This window comes from Mastomys coucha, unplaced genomic scaffold (assembly GCF_008632895.1).
Source record: "Mastomys coucha isolate ucsf_1 unplaced genomic scaffold, UCSF_Mcou_1 pScaffold16, whole genome shotgun sequence".
NCBI classification, from domain to species: Eukaryota; Metazoa; Chordata; class Mammalia; order Rodentia; family Muridae; genus Mastomys; species Mastomys coucha.
Window position 1 is genome coordinate 89063944 of NW_022196898.1, and position 12560 is coordinate 89076503.

Here is a 12560-nt window from a genome sequence, read left to right on the forward strand (position 1 = left end):
GAAGAAGAAGAAGAAGAAGAAGAAGAAGAAGAAGAAGAAGAAGAAGAAGAAGAAGAAGAGAGGAGGAGAATGACAACAAAGACAATCGCAGCTGGAGACCTATCTAATTCCTCTTTCAAACAGCTAGTAGCATTTGCACATTCTTTATAGTAACAAGCATATCAACTTATTACACTTAATAACTACCCATGAAGAAGAATTTCCGATCAGAAACCAATAATTTAAATGAGGAAGTACAAAAATCATCCCTGAAAGATGAAAAAAAAGATAGCTATTACAAATGAATAGACCAGAAGATGGTCATGAGACAAGCACATACATAAAAAAAAAAAGACTATTAAAAACTCTATCTAAGTAGATAAGGGACTTGGAAAGCCAGATAAAAGTACATATAGAAAAATAAATAAGCAAGTCTGAACCAACATTTGCTAGAATGAGAAAGTGACACAGAGCAGGACACACAGAAAACCACCAAAGAACGGTTGTGTCAGGCTTTGCAGCTCAGAAGGCTGTGATGATGATGGGCAGTCCCCCAGCAAAGTCAGGAAAGGATGGGCTACAATGCAGCATGACACCTGGAAAAACTGACTTAGAAGACAGACATCTCCTTAGGGGAGAAGTCCCAATGGCTTTACCCCTCCTTTCTGATTACAGAAACAAACACTGTACTCCAACAGGCCAAGCTGGTCTAGAACTTGCAGCCTACCCTCTGCATTTACTTTCCTAATGCAGGGATTAAAGGTGTTCACCACACATCTGCCTCAATAACTATAACTTGTTGTTGGCTACTAAAAGAACAGAGAGCACTGAAGAATTTACAAACCCCTAAACTCCACCTATATTTTCTGACTTAACCAATGAGATTTCACAATGGCTTTAAGTATGAAACAATCTTGGCTGTTGTCCCACTACTGGATTGCTTTCTCCAGGGTAGTTGAAGTGATGCTGAATAAGAAACCTACTTGGAACATTTAGGTTGAGGGATGTCTGCCTAGTACAGAGCCTCAAGGCAAACAACTTATACCAGATATTATGTAATCCATCAAAAAGTGTACCATTGACCTTCAAGCTGCTTTGTATATGAGTACAAGAGTCATAAGAGCAAACTGCTCACTGTTGGTCTGTAAAGATAGAAAAGTAGAACCTGAAACTTGTATAGTAACTTGATATAATAAATTCATGTCTGCTAAAACTTACTAAAAATTTAAAAAGGACAAATAATTTGCAAGCTTTTAAATGAGTGGCTTTAATAATTAATCCTGAGTGTACTTTAGGAAAGTACTCATGCTCAGTTTTGTGTGTGTGGAGGGGTATCTTTTAACGGAAAGAGTTTGAGAAGTACTGCTTTAGAAGGAAGAAATAGAGAATGGTAGAAATGAGACAACGTCATTGCTTTTTCTAAGCCTTAGCAGTGGCTCTCAACCTTCTTAATGTCGTAACCCTTTAACACAGTTCCTCATGTTGTGATAATTCTAATCATAACATTTTTTGTTGCTACTTCATAACTGTAATTTTGCTAATTTTATAAATTGTAATGTAATTATCAGTGTTTTCTGATGAATTTGGGGGATCATGGTCCATAGGCTGAGAACCACTGTCTTAGGACAAAGACCAAAGGTGGTCCCTGTGATCCATACATGAGAACACTCACCTGGAACCAGCTCCTCACTAGCAAAGTGAGCATCATGCACAAAAGAGAAATGTCCTCAGAGGACCCAACAGGGTTGGCTGCTGATCAAGAATTCATAACTTGGAGTTCTGGCCAATTTTTTTTGATCATATCATCATAGTGACTAAGAATAGCATAATCTTTCAGAACCTCACATTCTTACCTGGGTATAAACTGGAACTATTGCATTCTTCACAAGAATGTTGTATTCATTAGATAGGTGAGGGTAATCATGATCATTTCACTAACTACTAGTTTCCTGTTAGGGACTTCTACAAGTCAACATATCAATACTGAGTGGAATATTCATGTTCTTTTGAAGGATTCTGCTGGTATTATTGTGGGTTTTATTTCTGCTTTCCTTACCACAATAAATTAAAGGTTGGCCACTACAAAATTAAAATCTCATCCCAATCAGGTTTCCATCTCTACTAGCTTAAATATCTCTGAATTACTCTACTTAATGTTATATTGTTATTGGTTCTGATTTCTACTTTCATTCCTTGTCATGGTCGACCTCTGGTTGCACCCAATGTAGCTCACCTATCTTCCTCATTAACATTAGTTTCCATGACACTTATATCTGTTTGTCCTCTTGGATATTCTTCTTGACCTATGCAATGTCTCAATGTACTTCCCTATTCTAGCAGACAAGTGTTCCATAGCTGACCCTCACCCTGCTTCACCACCGCTATGGCTTCCCTTCAACTTTGAGCTTCACTCTATCACTTCATGTGCTTAGTGAAGCATCGGAACCCAGAGACTGTAGGGTGTTGCTCTTATACTCATAATAGAAAGAATACCCTGGGCAGCTGCTGACCCCCAAAGAAAGAAGAGAGGTAAGGCAAGCCTGCATCCAAAAATCACCCTCAAGTCACAGTCAACCAAGCCAGCAGAGCTCAGGACATCTATGAGGAAAACAAACACTGCATTTGTAAACCTGCAAATTCTTATGGAGTGTGTGCCTTTGCCAACACTGGCCACTGCTTTGTTTTGTTTTCTTTTTAGATTTTTAAAATATTTGTATATTCTTAATGTGATATCTTGGGGATGGAACTTACACCCAACCATGAAGTTTATTTATGTCTCATGTGCCATATGCAAACACAGCAGGAAAATAATTTTACACAATATTTTTAGTGTTCCTGCATTCTGCCTGTGACCCATCACACGAAGTCAGGTGAGGAAATTTCCACTGGTGAACTCACATCTCGCTTTGGGAACATTTCAAATTTGTCATTTGTGGACTAGGGATATCAGTACAACAGCCTGTATCAGACTCCCCATCATGATAAGCATTGTAAAAACTCTCAGCAATAACAAATACATTTGACTCAGTTTGATGTGCCCTCCTGGCCGATGGCACTCTAAACAGTTACTCAGCTATTCTTCCTGGGCTCTGAAACTGGTAGTCCCTCTACCCAGTTTGGAGTCCTGACCCCTCTAAATGCACACTCTGCATCTCTAACACTATCACTCCCAGGAGCCATGATGCTATGGGTTGTTAGCCCTTTCTCTCTTGTTCTGCTCCTGTTCAAGAAGCTAATGGCTGGTTTTGTACGCTTCTCCTACTATAGGTAACAAACAGATATCCTATCAAATGGATGTAGCTGAATAAAGATGTATACAAATAAAAACACTTTAGAGTATTTAAATCTGAACTCTTTGCCTTTATAACACATTATCTCCAACTTCATAGTTTTATTACTGTGACAATCTCTACTAACATGTGTTGGATTCATCTATATGCCATCAGAGACCTGCATTCCAGAAACAGTTTATTAATCTTTTAGAAGTGCAAAATACTAACAATCTTGGTACGGTGAGTGGTTAAGACAAGATCAGCATATATACATGGAATCTATGTCACATGAATATGAAAAGGTTTTTGAAGAACATAATAGTTTTTGTTCATTGACAAGGAGCCTAAGATCTCCATTCTGTTTGTGTGTCTAGGGAAAAAGAGGACTCAAGCACCAGTTCAGGGTAAAATATGATTAGATATTTCTCTGTATAGAGTACTATCTCCAGGTCATATTCTTGGAAACAATGTATGTTTAAAACAGTATGTGACCACTTGAGAATGTGACATTTGAACCATTTCTATCACCAACCTGCAGATATCGTTGACTGAGTCTTCGGGACAGTGGTGGTGGCACTTACAACGCAGGATCTTGGGCCGAGGGGTGGGGGCTGTACTCTCACCATCCTCTTTCTTGGTGCCCACATTTAACTTTCCAGAGCTTCGTAAGAGCATGTTATCAATAAACTTCTCTGAAAAGAATAATGGATGAGGGTTAGGAAAGCATTCCAGCCGTCTGTGGAAGAGACAATATGTCATTGAGTTAAAATAACTAGTGACAAAGATTTCAAACAAAAGACATGTATTTTGATGATTTCATTAGAATAAATATTATCAATCTCACTTTTCAGATGATAAAATTCAAGTCTTGAATTTTAACTAATTAATCTGCACACAGTCAGATAATGGAGCAACGTTTTGAATCCAGATTGTCTGAAACCTAACACTATCTTTTTTTTTTTTAACCAAATCACAAGGTTGATTTGAGGTAGAACATTATACTAATTTGCTTTCTACTGTTGTGATAATATACTAGCCAAAAGCAACTTGGAAAGAGTTTATTTCATCTTATAACTCCTGGATCATAATCTATTTTTTTTTAATTTTAGATATTTTCTTTATTTACATGCAAATTTCTCCATTCCCAGTTTCCCCTCCAAAAAACAAAGAAACAAACAAAAACAACAAAAACAAACCCCTGTTGCCTCCCCCTTCCCCATGCCTGCCACCCCGCCCTCTCCCACTTTCTGGCCCTGGCATTCCCCTACACTGGGGCTCAGAACCTTCACAGGGCCGAGGTCCTCTCCTCCTATTGATGATCGATTTTGCAATCCTCTACCATACACATGCTGCCTGAACAATCAGACCCCTCCATGTGCAGTCCTTGGTTGGTGGTTGAGACCCTGGGAGCTCCGAGGGTACTAGTTAGTTCATATTGTTGTTCGTCCTAAGGGGCTGCAAACCCCTCAGCTCCATTGGTCCTTTCTCTAATTCCTTCACTGGGGACCCTGTACTCAGTTCAATGAATGGCTGTGAGCCTCTACATCTGTGTTAGTCAGATACTGTCAGAGCCTCTCAGGATCATAATCTATTAACAGAGGAATATCGAGACAGAAACTTGGAAGTAGAAACTAAAACAGTATCCATGGAAAAATGATCCCTTCTGCTTCCTCCCTCTGGGTGGCTCGGATACTTTTCTTGTATAACCCAAGTCCATGTGCATCGGGACAGAACCCTACATCAATTAGCAACTAAGAAGATGTCCCATAGACATGCCCATAGGACAATCTGATGAAGACAATTCCAGAGTTTAAGTTCTCTCTTCCCAGGGGAGTCTAGTTTGTGCCAAATTGATGAAAACTGACCAGCACAATAGTGCATATTTAATCTGCAAAAAAAAATGTGTAAAAAAAAAATAAAAAGTTAGAAACTACATATTTCCAAAGATGTGTCTTTCCACCAGCTTTTCCAGATAGAAGTATCTGTGATGCTTGTATCAGCTTTGATGGGAGACACTATGCAGGAAAGCTCTCCCACAGGCAGGAGCCCTGGCCTCAACAACAGACATTTCTGTCTTCCCAATAGACATCCAAGTTGCCTTGTATAAGTTTATGATACTCTGTAACACATTTCATTATTCTTAAAAATTATGATTATGAACATCCAGTTTAAATTTTTCTCTCAAACCACATCTAAATAGACTATAATTATAACAAATTTCAACGAAATATTTGATTATAGATTGTTTGGTTAAAAGAACTAAAGTTATATACCAGAAGGAATAAATTCAATATTATATTATATGGGAATACATTTATTGTTTTATAAACATGATTATAGTCACAGATTGAAACAGAAAATGAGAAAATTAAGAAAAATGTATCTGTGGTAACCTTTCTTGGACCTTCTATGTATTAAGCTAATTAGTCAAATTTTAGTGAATAATTTATGCAAAAATCATTGATGTGTCTAACCAGGGTAGATGGCTGAGTTGGTAAAGTGCTTGCTGGCAAGCTTGAGCACCTAAGTTTTATCCCAAGCACCTATACTAAAAAGGTGGTCATAGCTGTGGCCATCATCTCAGTGCCAGGGAAGCAGAGATGCAGAGATTCCCAGGCCTTTCTGGCCAACATTTATTTAACCCAACCATACTCTAGATTCCAGTATGCCCACGCTCATCTATATAATAGAGTTGTCATCGTAAGTTAACAGGATACAGTGAAACTCAGCATGCCCTCGTCCCTTATCTTACCAGCCATTTATTGCAAGTCTGTTCATAGCAGAGTGTGAACACCTGTTTAAGACAGTATACAGGTAGGTATGTCCATATATCACCCTGCCATAGTAAATTCCTTCTTTGTAAATTTGGCTTGAATCATACCAACTTGATGGCCTGATTTGCCTCTAGGGAGAGTATGATGAAAAAGCACATGAAAAACTATTACTTCCTGCTTCTTCCTTCCTTGAAGTTTAAAAACAAACAATTAATATTCATTTATTATGCAGAGGTGCTGCAGGCTAATAACCCTTCTCTCCGGTTGGTGAAGGAGACTAGAAGGGTAAATCCCATGCTTATAGTACTAGACATTTTATTTTCCTTTTCTTCCCCTCAGGTCAGAGACTTCAGAAACAAAGCATAAAAAAAAAAGCAGGAGTATTCCTACCAAGTCACAATGGGCACTGATGTCCTTCCTGTCCTCTTTTCCCACCAGGCTTTCCCTTTATCCCTGGGAAATCTAAGCAGGTCGAGAGCAAGCCGAAGGCTAAAGAAAGGAATACAAAAATAGCTCTACTCCACTGTTATCCTCTAAAGAAGAGTTCTTACTGGAAGCGTCCTCTCAGCTCTTTCAGTATGCCGTGCTCCCTCACATGAGTCACTAGTTCTGGGACAGGAGATATCTGAAGAAAAACCTCAAACATTAGAGACTGAAGACAAAACACACATACAGAGAAAACAACCAGGAAGAAATAGAGTGTGAAAGCAAATAACTGTAAAGAGAACTGTTATCAACACTCTTAGCTTACTCAAAGGCACACCAGGAAAACACAAGTGCATTGCCGTGAAAAGTGAGGAACTCCAAACACGACTCCATTGATGAAAATCTCAGTGGATGGATTGAAAGATAAGCTGTACTAAGAGACAAACACACAAGAGAAGAGGCTCAGGAACTTCATAGACACTGGTATGAGAAAATCAGCATGGGAGTCTCCTTAAAGAGACTTGAGAAAGCAGTAGATGATCAAGTCAGTAAACCACATACTGAATTATCTTGAGCTTCTAGTTTTAAAAGGCAAAGTGTAAGAATCAGAACAACGAGGCTGGAGTGATGGCTCAGACGTTGAGAATATTTGCTGTTTTACACAGGACTCTGGTTCAATTCCCAGTATATACTGGTAGTAAACAACCAACTGTGGGAACACATGATTTTGACTTTGGGGAAGAAAGAGCTTATTTCACTTAACAGCTTTTAACTCTATCCAGGGACATCAGGGTGGAAACTTGGAAGGAGAAACAGATGAAGAGGCCACGGAGGGATGTTGCTTACTGGCTTGCTCCTCATGGCTTGCTCAGCCTGCTTTCTTATAGTATCCAGGACCATCAGCCCAGGGATGGCACCATCTACAATGGACTGTGGACTCCGAAAGCAAGCACAAATTAAGAAAATGTCTTACAGGCTTGCCTACAGTCTGATCTTATGAAGGCATTTTCTCCATCTAGGCTCCATCTTCTCAGATGACTCTAGCTTTCATTGCTAACATAAAACAACCCAGCAGAGACCTACATTTTAGTATGTAAAATTTCATAATTAAAAAGAGCTTAAATTTGGAAAGAATCAGAGTAGAGAGATTCTTCAATCAATAAAAAGATTGAAATAGCAACTGCAGAAATACTGGCAAAAAAATCCTATTATAAACCAAATGGACATAGCAGATAATTACAGAACATTTCAACGGAACATAATTTAACTTTTTCTCCAAAGCTCATGGAACTTTCTCCAAAACTGACTACATATACTCAAAAACAAAGCAAGTCTTACGAGATAACAAGTACATTGAAATAGAACCTACATCCTGACTACCACAAAATTAAGCTGGACATCAACAACAGAAACAGGATAAAGCTTACAGACTCATGGAAACTGAACCACTCACTATCAAATGAAAAATGTGTCAAGGCAGAAATTAAGAAAGACATTAAAATTTTTCTAGAATTGAATGAAAAAGAATTTAGAGTATACTAAGACTTATGGGACACAATAAAGTCTGTCCTAAGAGGAAAGTTCATAGCAGTAAGTGCCTACATAAAACAAACAAACAAACAAACAAACAAAAACTTAAAGCCATTCCACTAAAACTGGGAGCAAGACCAGATTGTCAACTCTCCCCATAACTATTCAATATAGTACTTGAAGTCTTAGCTAGAACAGTAAGACAACTGAAGTAGACCAAGGGAATACAAATCATAAAGGAATATGTCAAAGTACCTTTATTTTCAGATGATAAGATAGCATAATGAGTTACCCTAAAAAAATCCCACCAAGCTGTATGGGTTTCCATACAGCTAATAAACACTTTCAGCAAATCAGCCAGATACAAAATTAACTCACTAAAGTCAGTAACCCTCCTATATACAAATGACATCAGCCTATGAAAGAAAACAAGGAAACAATAGCTTCAAATAGTATAAAGTACGTTGGGGTAATGCTATCTAAATAAGTCAAAGACTTGTATCATAAAATCCTTCAAGTCACTGAAGAAAAAAAACCAGAAGATATCAAAGATGGAAAGATCTCCTCTGCCAATCTTACCAAAAGCAATCTATGGAGTCTACACAATTCCCACCAAATTGCAATATAATTTTTGGCAGATTCTGAAAGGACAATTCTCGGCTTCAATGGAAACACACACACACACACACAAAATACTATCATTGTTAGTATTCTGTCTAAGCTGCACCCCACAGTTACCTGCCAACAGCTAGGTATGTCCCTCCCCACAGTTACCTGGCAATAGTCAGGTAGGCCTGGCCCACTATAAGAGGGGCTGCTTGCCCCCTCATAGCTGTCATTTTTTTATTAGATATGTTCTTTATTTACATATCATATGATATATCCTTTCCCAGTTTCCCCTCCAAAAAAAAAAAAAAAAAAAAGAAAATAAATTAAGTTAAAAATAACAAACAAAACAAAGCAAAACCAAAAACAAACTCCTGTTCCCTCCTCCCTCCCCCTGCTCACTAACCCACCCTCTCCTGCTTACCAGCCCTAGCCTTCCCCTACACTGAGGCATAGAACCTTCACAGGGCCAAGGGCCTCTCCTCCCATTGATGACCGACTTGGCCATCTTCTACTATACATATGCTGCTGGAGCCATGACCATACTCTTTGGTTGGTGGTTTAGTCCCTGGGAGCTCTGAGGTCACTAGTTAGTTCATATTGTTGTTGGTCCTAAGGGGCTGCAAACCCTTCAGTTCCTTGGGTCCTTTCTCTAGCTCCTTCATTGGGGACCCTGTACTCATTCAATAGATGGCTGTGAGCCTCTACTTCTGTATTAGTCAGGTACTGTCAGATCCTCTCAGACTGGAGGAAGGACAATTCAGAGACTGCTCCACCTGGGAATCCTTCCCATATTCAATCATCAAATCCAGACACTACTGTGGATGCCGGCAAGTGCTGGCTGACAGGAGCCTGATACAGCTGTCTCATCGCTCTCTTGCTCACTTACTCTCTTGCCCTCTTGCTCCCCCTCTCTTTCCATCCCCTTCCCCCCTCTCTCCATGTGGTCATGGCCATCCTGTACTTCTCTAACCTCTCCTTCCCTCTGCCTTTCTCTGCCTCTTCTACTCTCTTAACTCCTCTCCTTATTCCCTAAGTAAACTCTATTCTATAATATATAGTCATGTGGATAGTCTCTCAGGGAGAAGGGATGCCTTAGCATGGGCCTGCCGAAGCAGCCCCTTCCCCCTCACCCAGATAGAACATATTCTTCTATTTCTTTATCTTCTTATTATCTCAACAATCATGAATATTAAAACTATACCATCTATGTCTCATCTGTAAGCTATGCTACTGCAATGGTGGCACAAAGCTTGTGGGAGTGACCAACCAATATCTGATTTAACTTAAGGTCCACTCCACGAGATGGAACCCATACCCAACACTGCTTGAGTGACCAACAACCTGAGAATAGATAGCCCAGGGACCTAGGGTCAACACAGTACTGGGTGTTTTCTGTTTTCAGAATTTTAAAGGTGGGAATAAAATGATTCCTAATGGCACTCTGCTCTCCTCCAGTTCCTTGCTTATCCGTCATGAGAGCTTTCTTGAGAAGCAGATGATAACAAATAAAGAGACCAAACCCAGACACTGTGTGAAGAGTGAAAGCTCTTGGAACACACAGTACAGAAGGAGATGTTTCTATCAAATCCATCCATTCAGAGCTCAGGGAAATCCTGCAGAAAAGGAGCATCCTTTATGTGTATATTTTGGTTTCCATTTTTGTGGGTTTTTAAGATGGGATTCTTGTGTGTGCAAATGATTGGCTCTATGACTCTTGTGACCTCTCTTGTGGACTTTTCCTTTTGTTTATTTGTATTGTCCAGTTCTGATGAGGTGGGTTTTGTTTTATTATATCACATCATATCATACCATATATCATATCATATCATATCTTATATTATTATCCCTTAGAATCCTGTTTGTTTTCTAATGAGACATAAAGAGACAGTTCAGGACAGAGATGATCAGGACAGTTGCAGAGGAACTAGGAGGAGTAGAGGGAGGGAAATCCATAATCAGGGTGTGTGTATGTCTGTAAATGTATTGTGTGTGTGTGTGTGTATGTGTGTGTGTGTGTGTAAAAAATCAATTTTCAATTAGAGAAAAAATTAAAAAATGAGAATAGTACTGTATTCCCACATAATTAAAACTAAAACTGCACACACGAATAAGAGAGTGGTGCAAAATTTGGGGGAAAAGGACACAAAACGTGAAGGTCAAAATGTGGGCAAAATATAAATCAAATGTGAAGGTAGTAAAAAGCAGCTTAATATTCAAGTTATCAAAGTACTTTCTATACACCTATATCAAAAACCTACTTGAAGAGATAGTCCATCCCTATGAGGATCTAGATAAAGGAATAAGCTTTTGGGAAACCCAACTTTCAAGGAAGGCGAATGTTCCCCTTATTGCAAATCAGTAGGATGGGATGTAATACCTCCTTAAAGGTAGGTCACAAGCCCATGAAATGGAGATAATCAGGTTGTATTACTAACACAATGGTAGATGCATTTTATATTTGTGCTGACTGTGCAGTTTGAAAATGAATATGGGATAGAAACGTAAGAATATATGGGAACTGATATTTCTATTCATGTACCGCATATGAGCAGAGAAGGGTATGTTTGCAGACAATCGGAGTAAAGGTGTAGAGAAAGAATCCAGTCATCCTTTGCATTGTGAGAAGCCCAAGGACAATGGGTATCAGTGCGAGTGTTAATCTAGAGACATTGAGGAGACTTTTAAAAGAAAAGTGAAAACAGTCATATATGTCATTGATGCTGGAGAGAAAGAACCAGAAAACACTATTTGAAATGTAAGTATCTCTACATTGTACTAAAACAAGCACATGAGGGGCATGGTTGGCCTCACACCATTATGCAGATATCTGACTTGTTGAAGACAATTTCTCTATGAGGGAAGAATTTTACGTCATGAAGTTTTCTCTTTGCAGCCAGAAGGGCTGTAACTTCCAATTCTACACCTGAATTTATCCGTGGGCTAACACATTAGAGTTAATCATGGTTGAGAGGTGATTTAGGTAAATGTACAAACTGCTTTTCTGTTCAAAATGGCGAAGAGATTGTCTTCACATCCTGATACAGAATGAAAAATAAACAAGCAAAATAAAAGCTTCACATTAAAGATGGCCATGTTCCTTAACTCATCACTGTGCATGGCCTTGAATTCACTCTGTAGTTAAAAATGTCTTCAGCTTGAAATCCCGTTGACTCACCCTACCGAGTGCTAGGGCTACAGGTACAAGCCAGCCATGCCCAGTTGTTTGACCATTTTTTTGTGTTTATGTGCATGTTTGTGAATTTTTTGGAAAATAAGCATACTTTGTTCTATAGTGTTGCTTATCAACAAGCTATTTATTATAGGCTAAACATTCCCAACAACCCCAAATCTGAAATATCCTCAAACTCCAAATCCTTTCTTTTAAAGATTTGTTTATTTTGTGTATCTGAGTATACTGTAGCTGTCTTCAGACACACCAAAGAGGGCATAGGATCCCATTATAGAAGGTTGTGAGCCACCATGTGGTTGCTGAGAATTGAGCTCAGGACCTCTGACAGAGCAACAGTGCTCTTAACTGCTGAGCCATCTTTCCAGTCCTCCCCCAATTTTTTTTTTTTAATGTTTAAATGCTAAGTCACATAGTTCAATGTCTATAAACTTTCATGTAAAATTGTTTTAAAACATTTAATAAATTTATCCTCAGGAAATTTATAGTGTCTATAGAAAATGAAACAGGTTAATTCTGCATTTAAACCTTGGACCTACCCTAAAGGTATCTCATTATACAGAAGCAAATATCGCAAAATTAAAAACAAAACAAAACACAAGAACAAAACACTCTAGACCCCATATACTTCTATTCTCAAGTATTATGGATAACTAACACTCAGCCTGAAATATTTTACAGACAATCTTAGGTCAAGCATTTCAGTTACAAAAGACAAATATCCAAGTCTAGTAACTCCAAGGATCTTCTTTTTTTTAAATCAAAAGCCAACTTAAAAACACT

At 38.7% G+C, this 12560-nt stretch overlaps 1 protein-coding gene across 11 annotated transcripts in view; it reads right to left on the bottom strand.

Annotated features, from left to right (window-relative positions):
* Nucleotides 1-12560, bottom strand: part of Bmpr1b (bone morphogenetic protein receptor type 1B) — a 341025-nt gene that overhangs the window by 40106 nt on the left and 288359 nt on the right. For all 11 annotated transcript variants that reach the window (XM_031375668.1, XM_031375675.1, XM_031375666.1 and 8 more), the window contains one exon: nucleotides 3784-3943. In XM_031375668.1, coding sequence (XP_031231528.1) covers nucleotides 3784-3926 — 143 coding nt within the window. In that variant the 5' untranslated portion in view covers nucleotides 3927-3943. The remainder of the gene's footprint in view (nucleotides 1-3783; nucleotides 3944-12560) is intronic.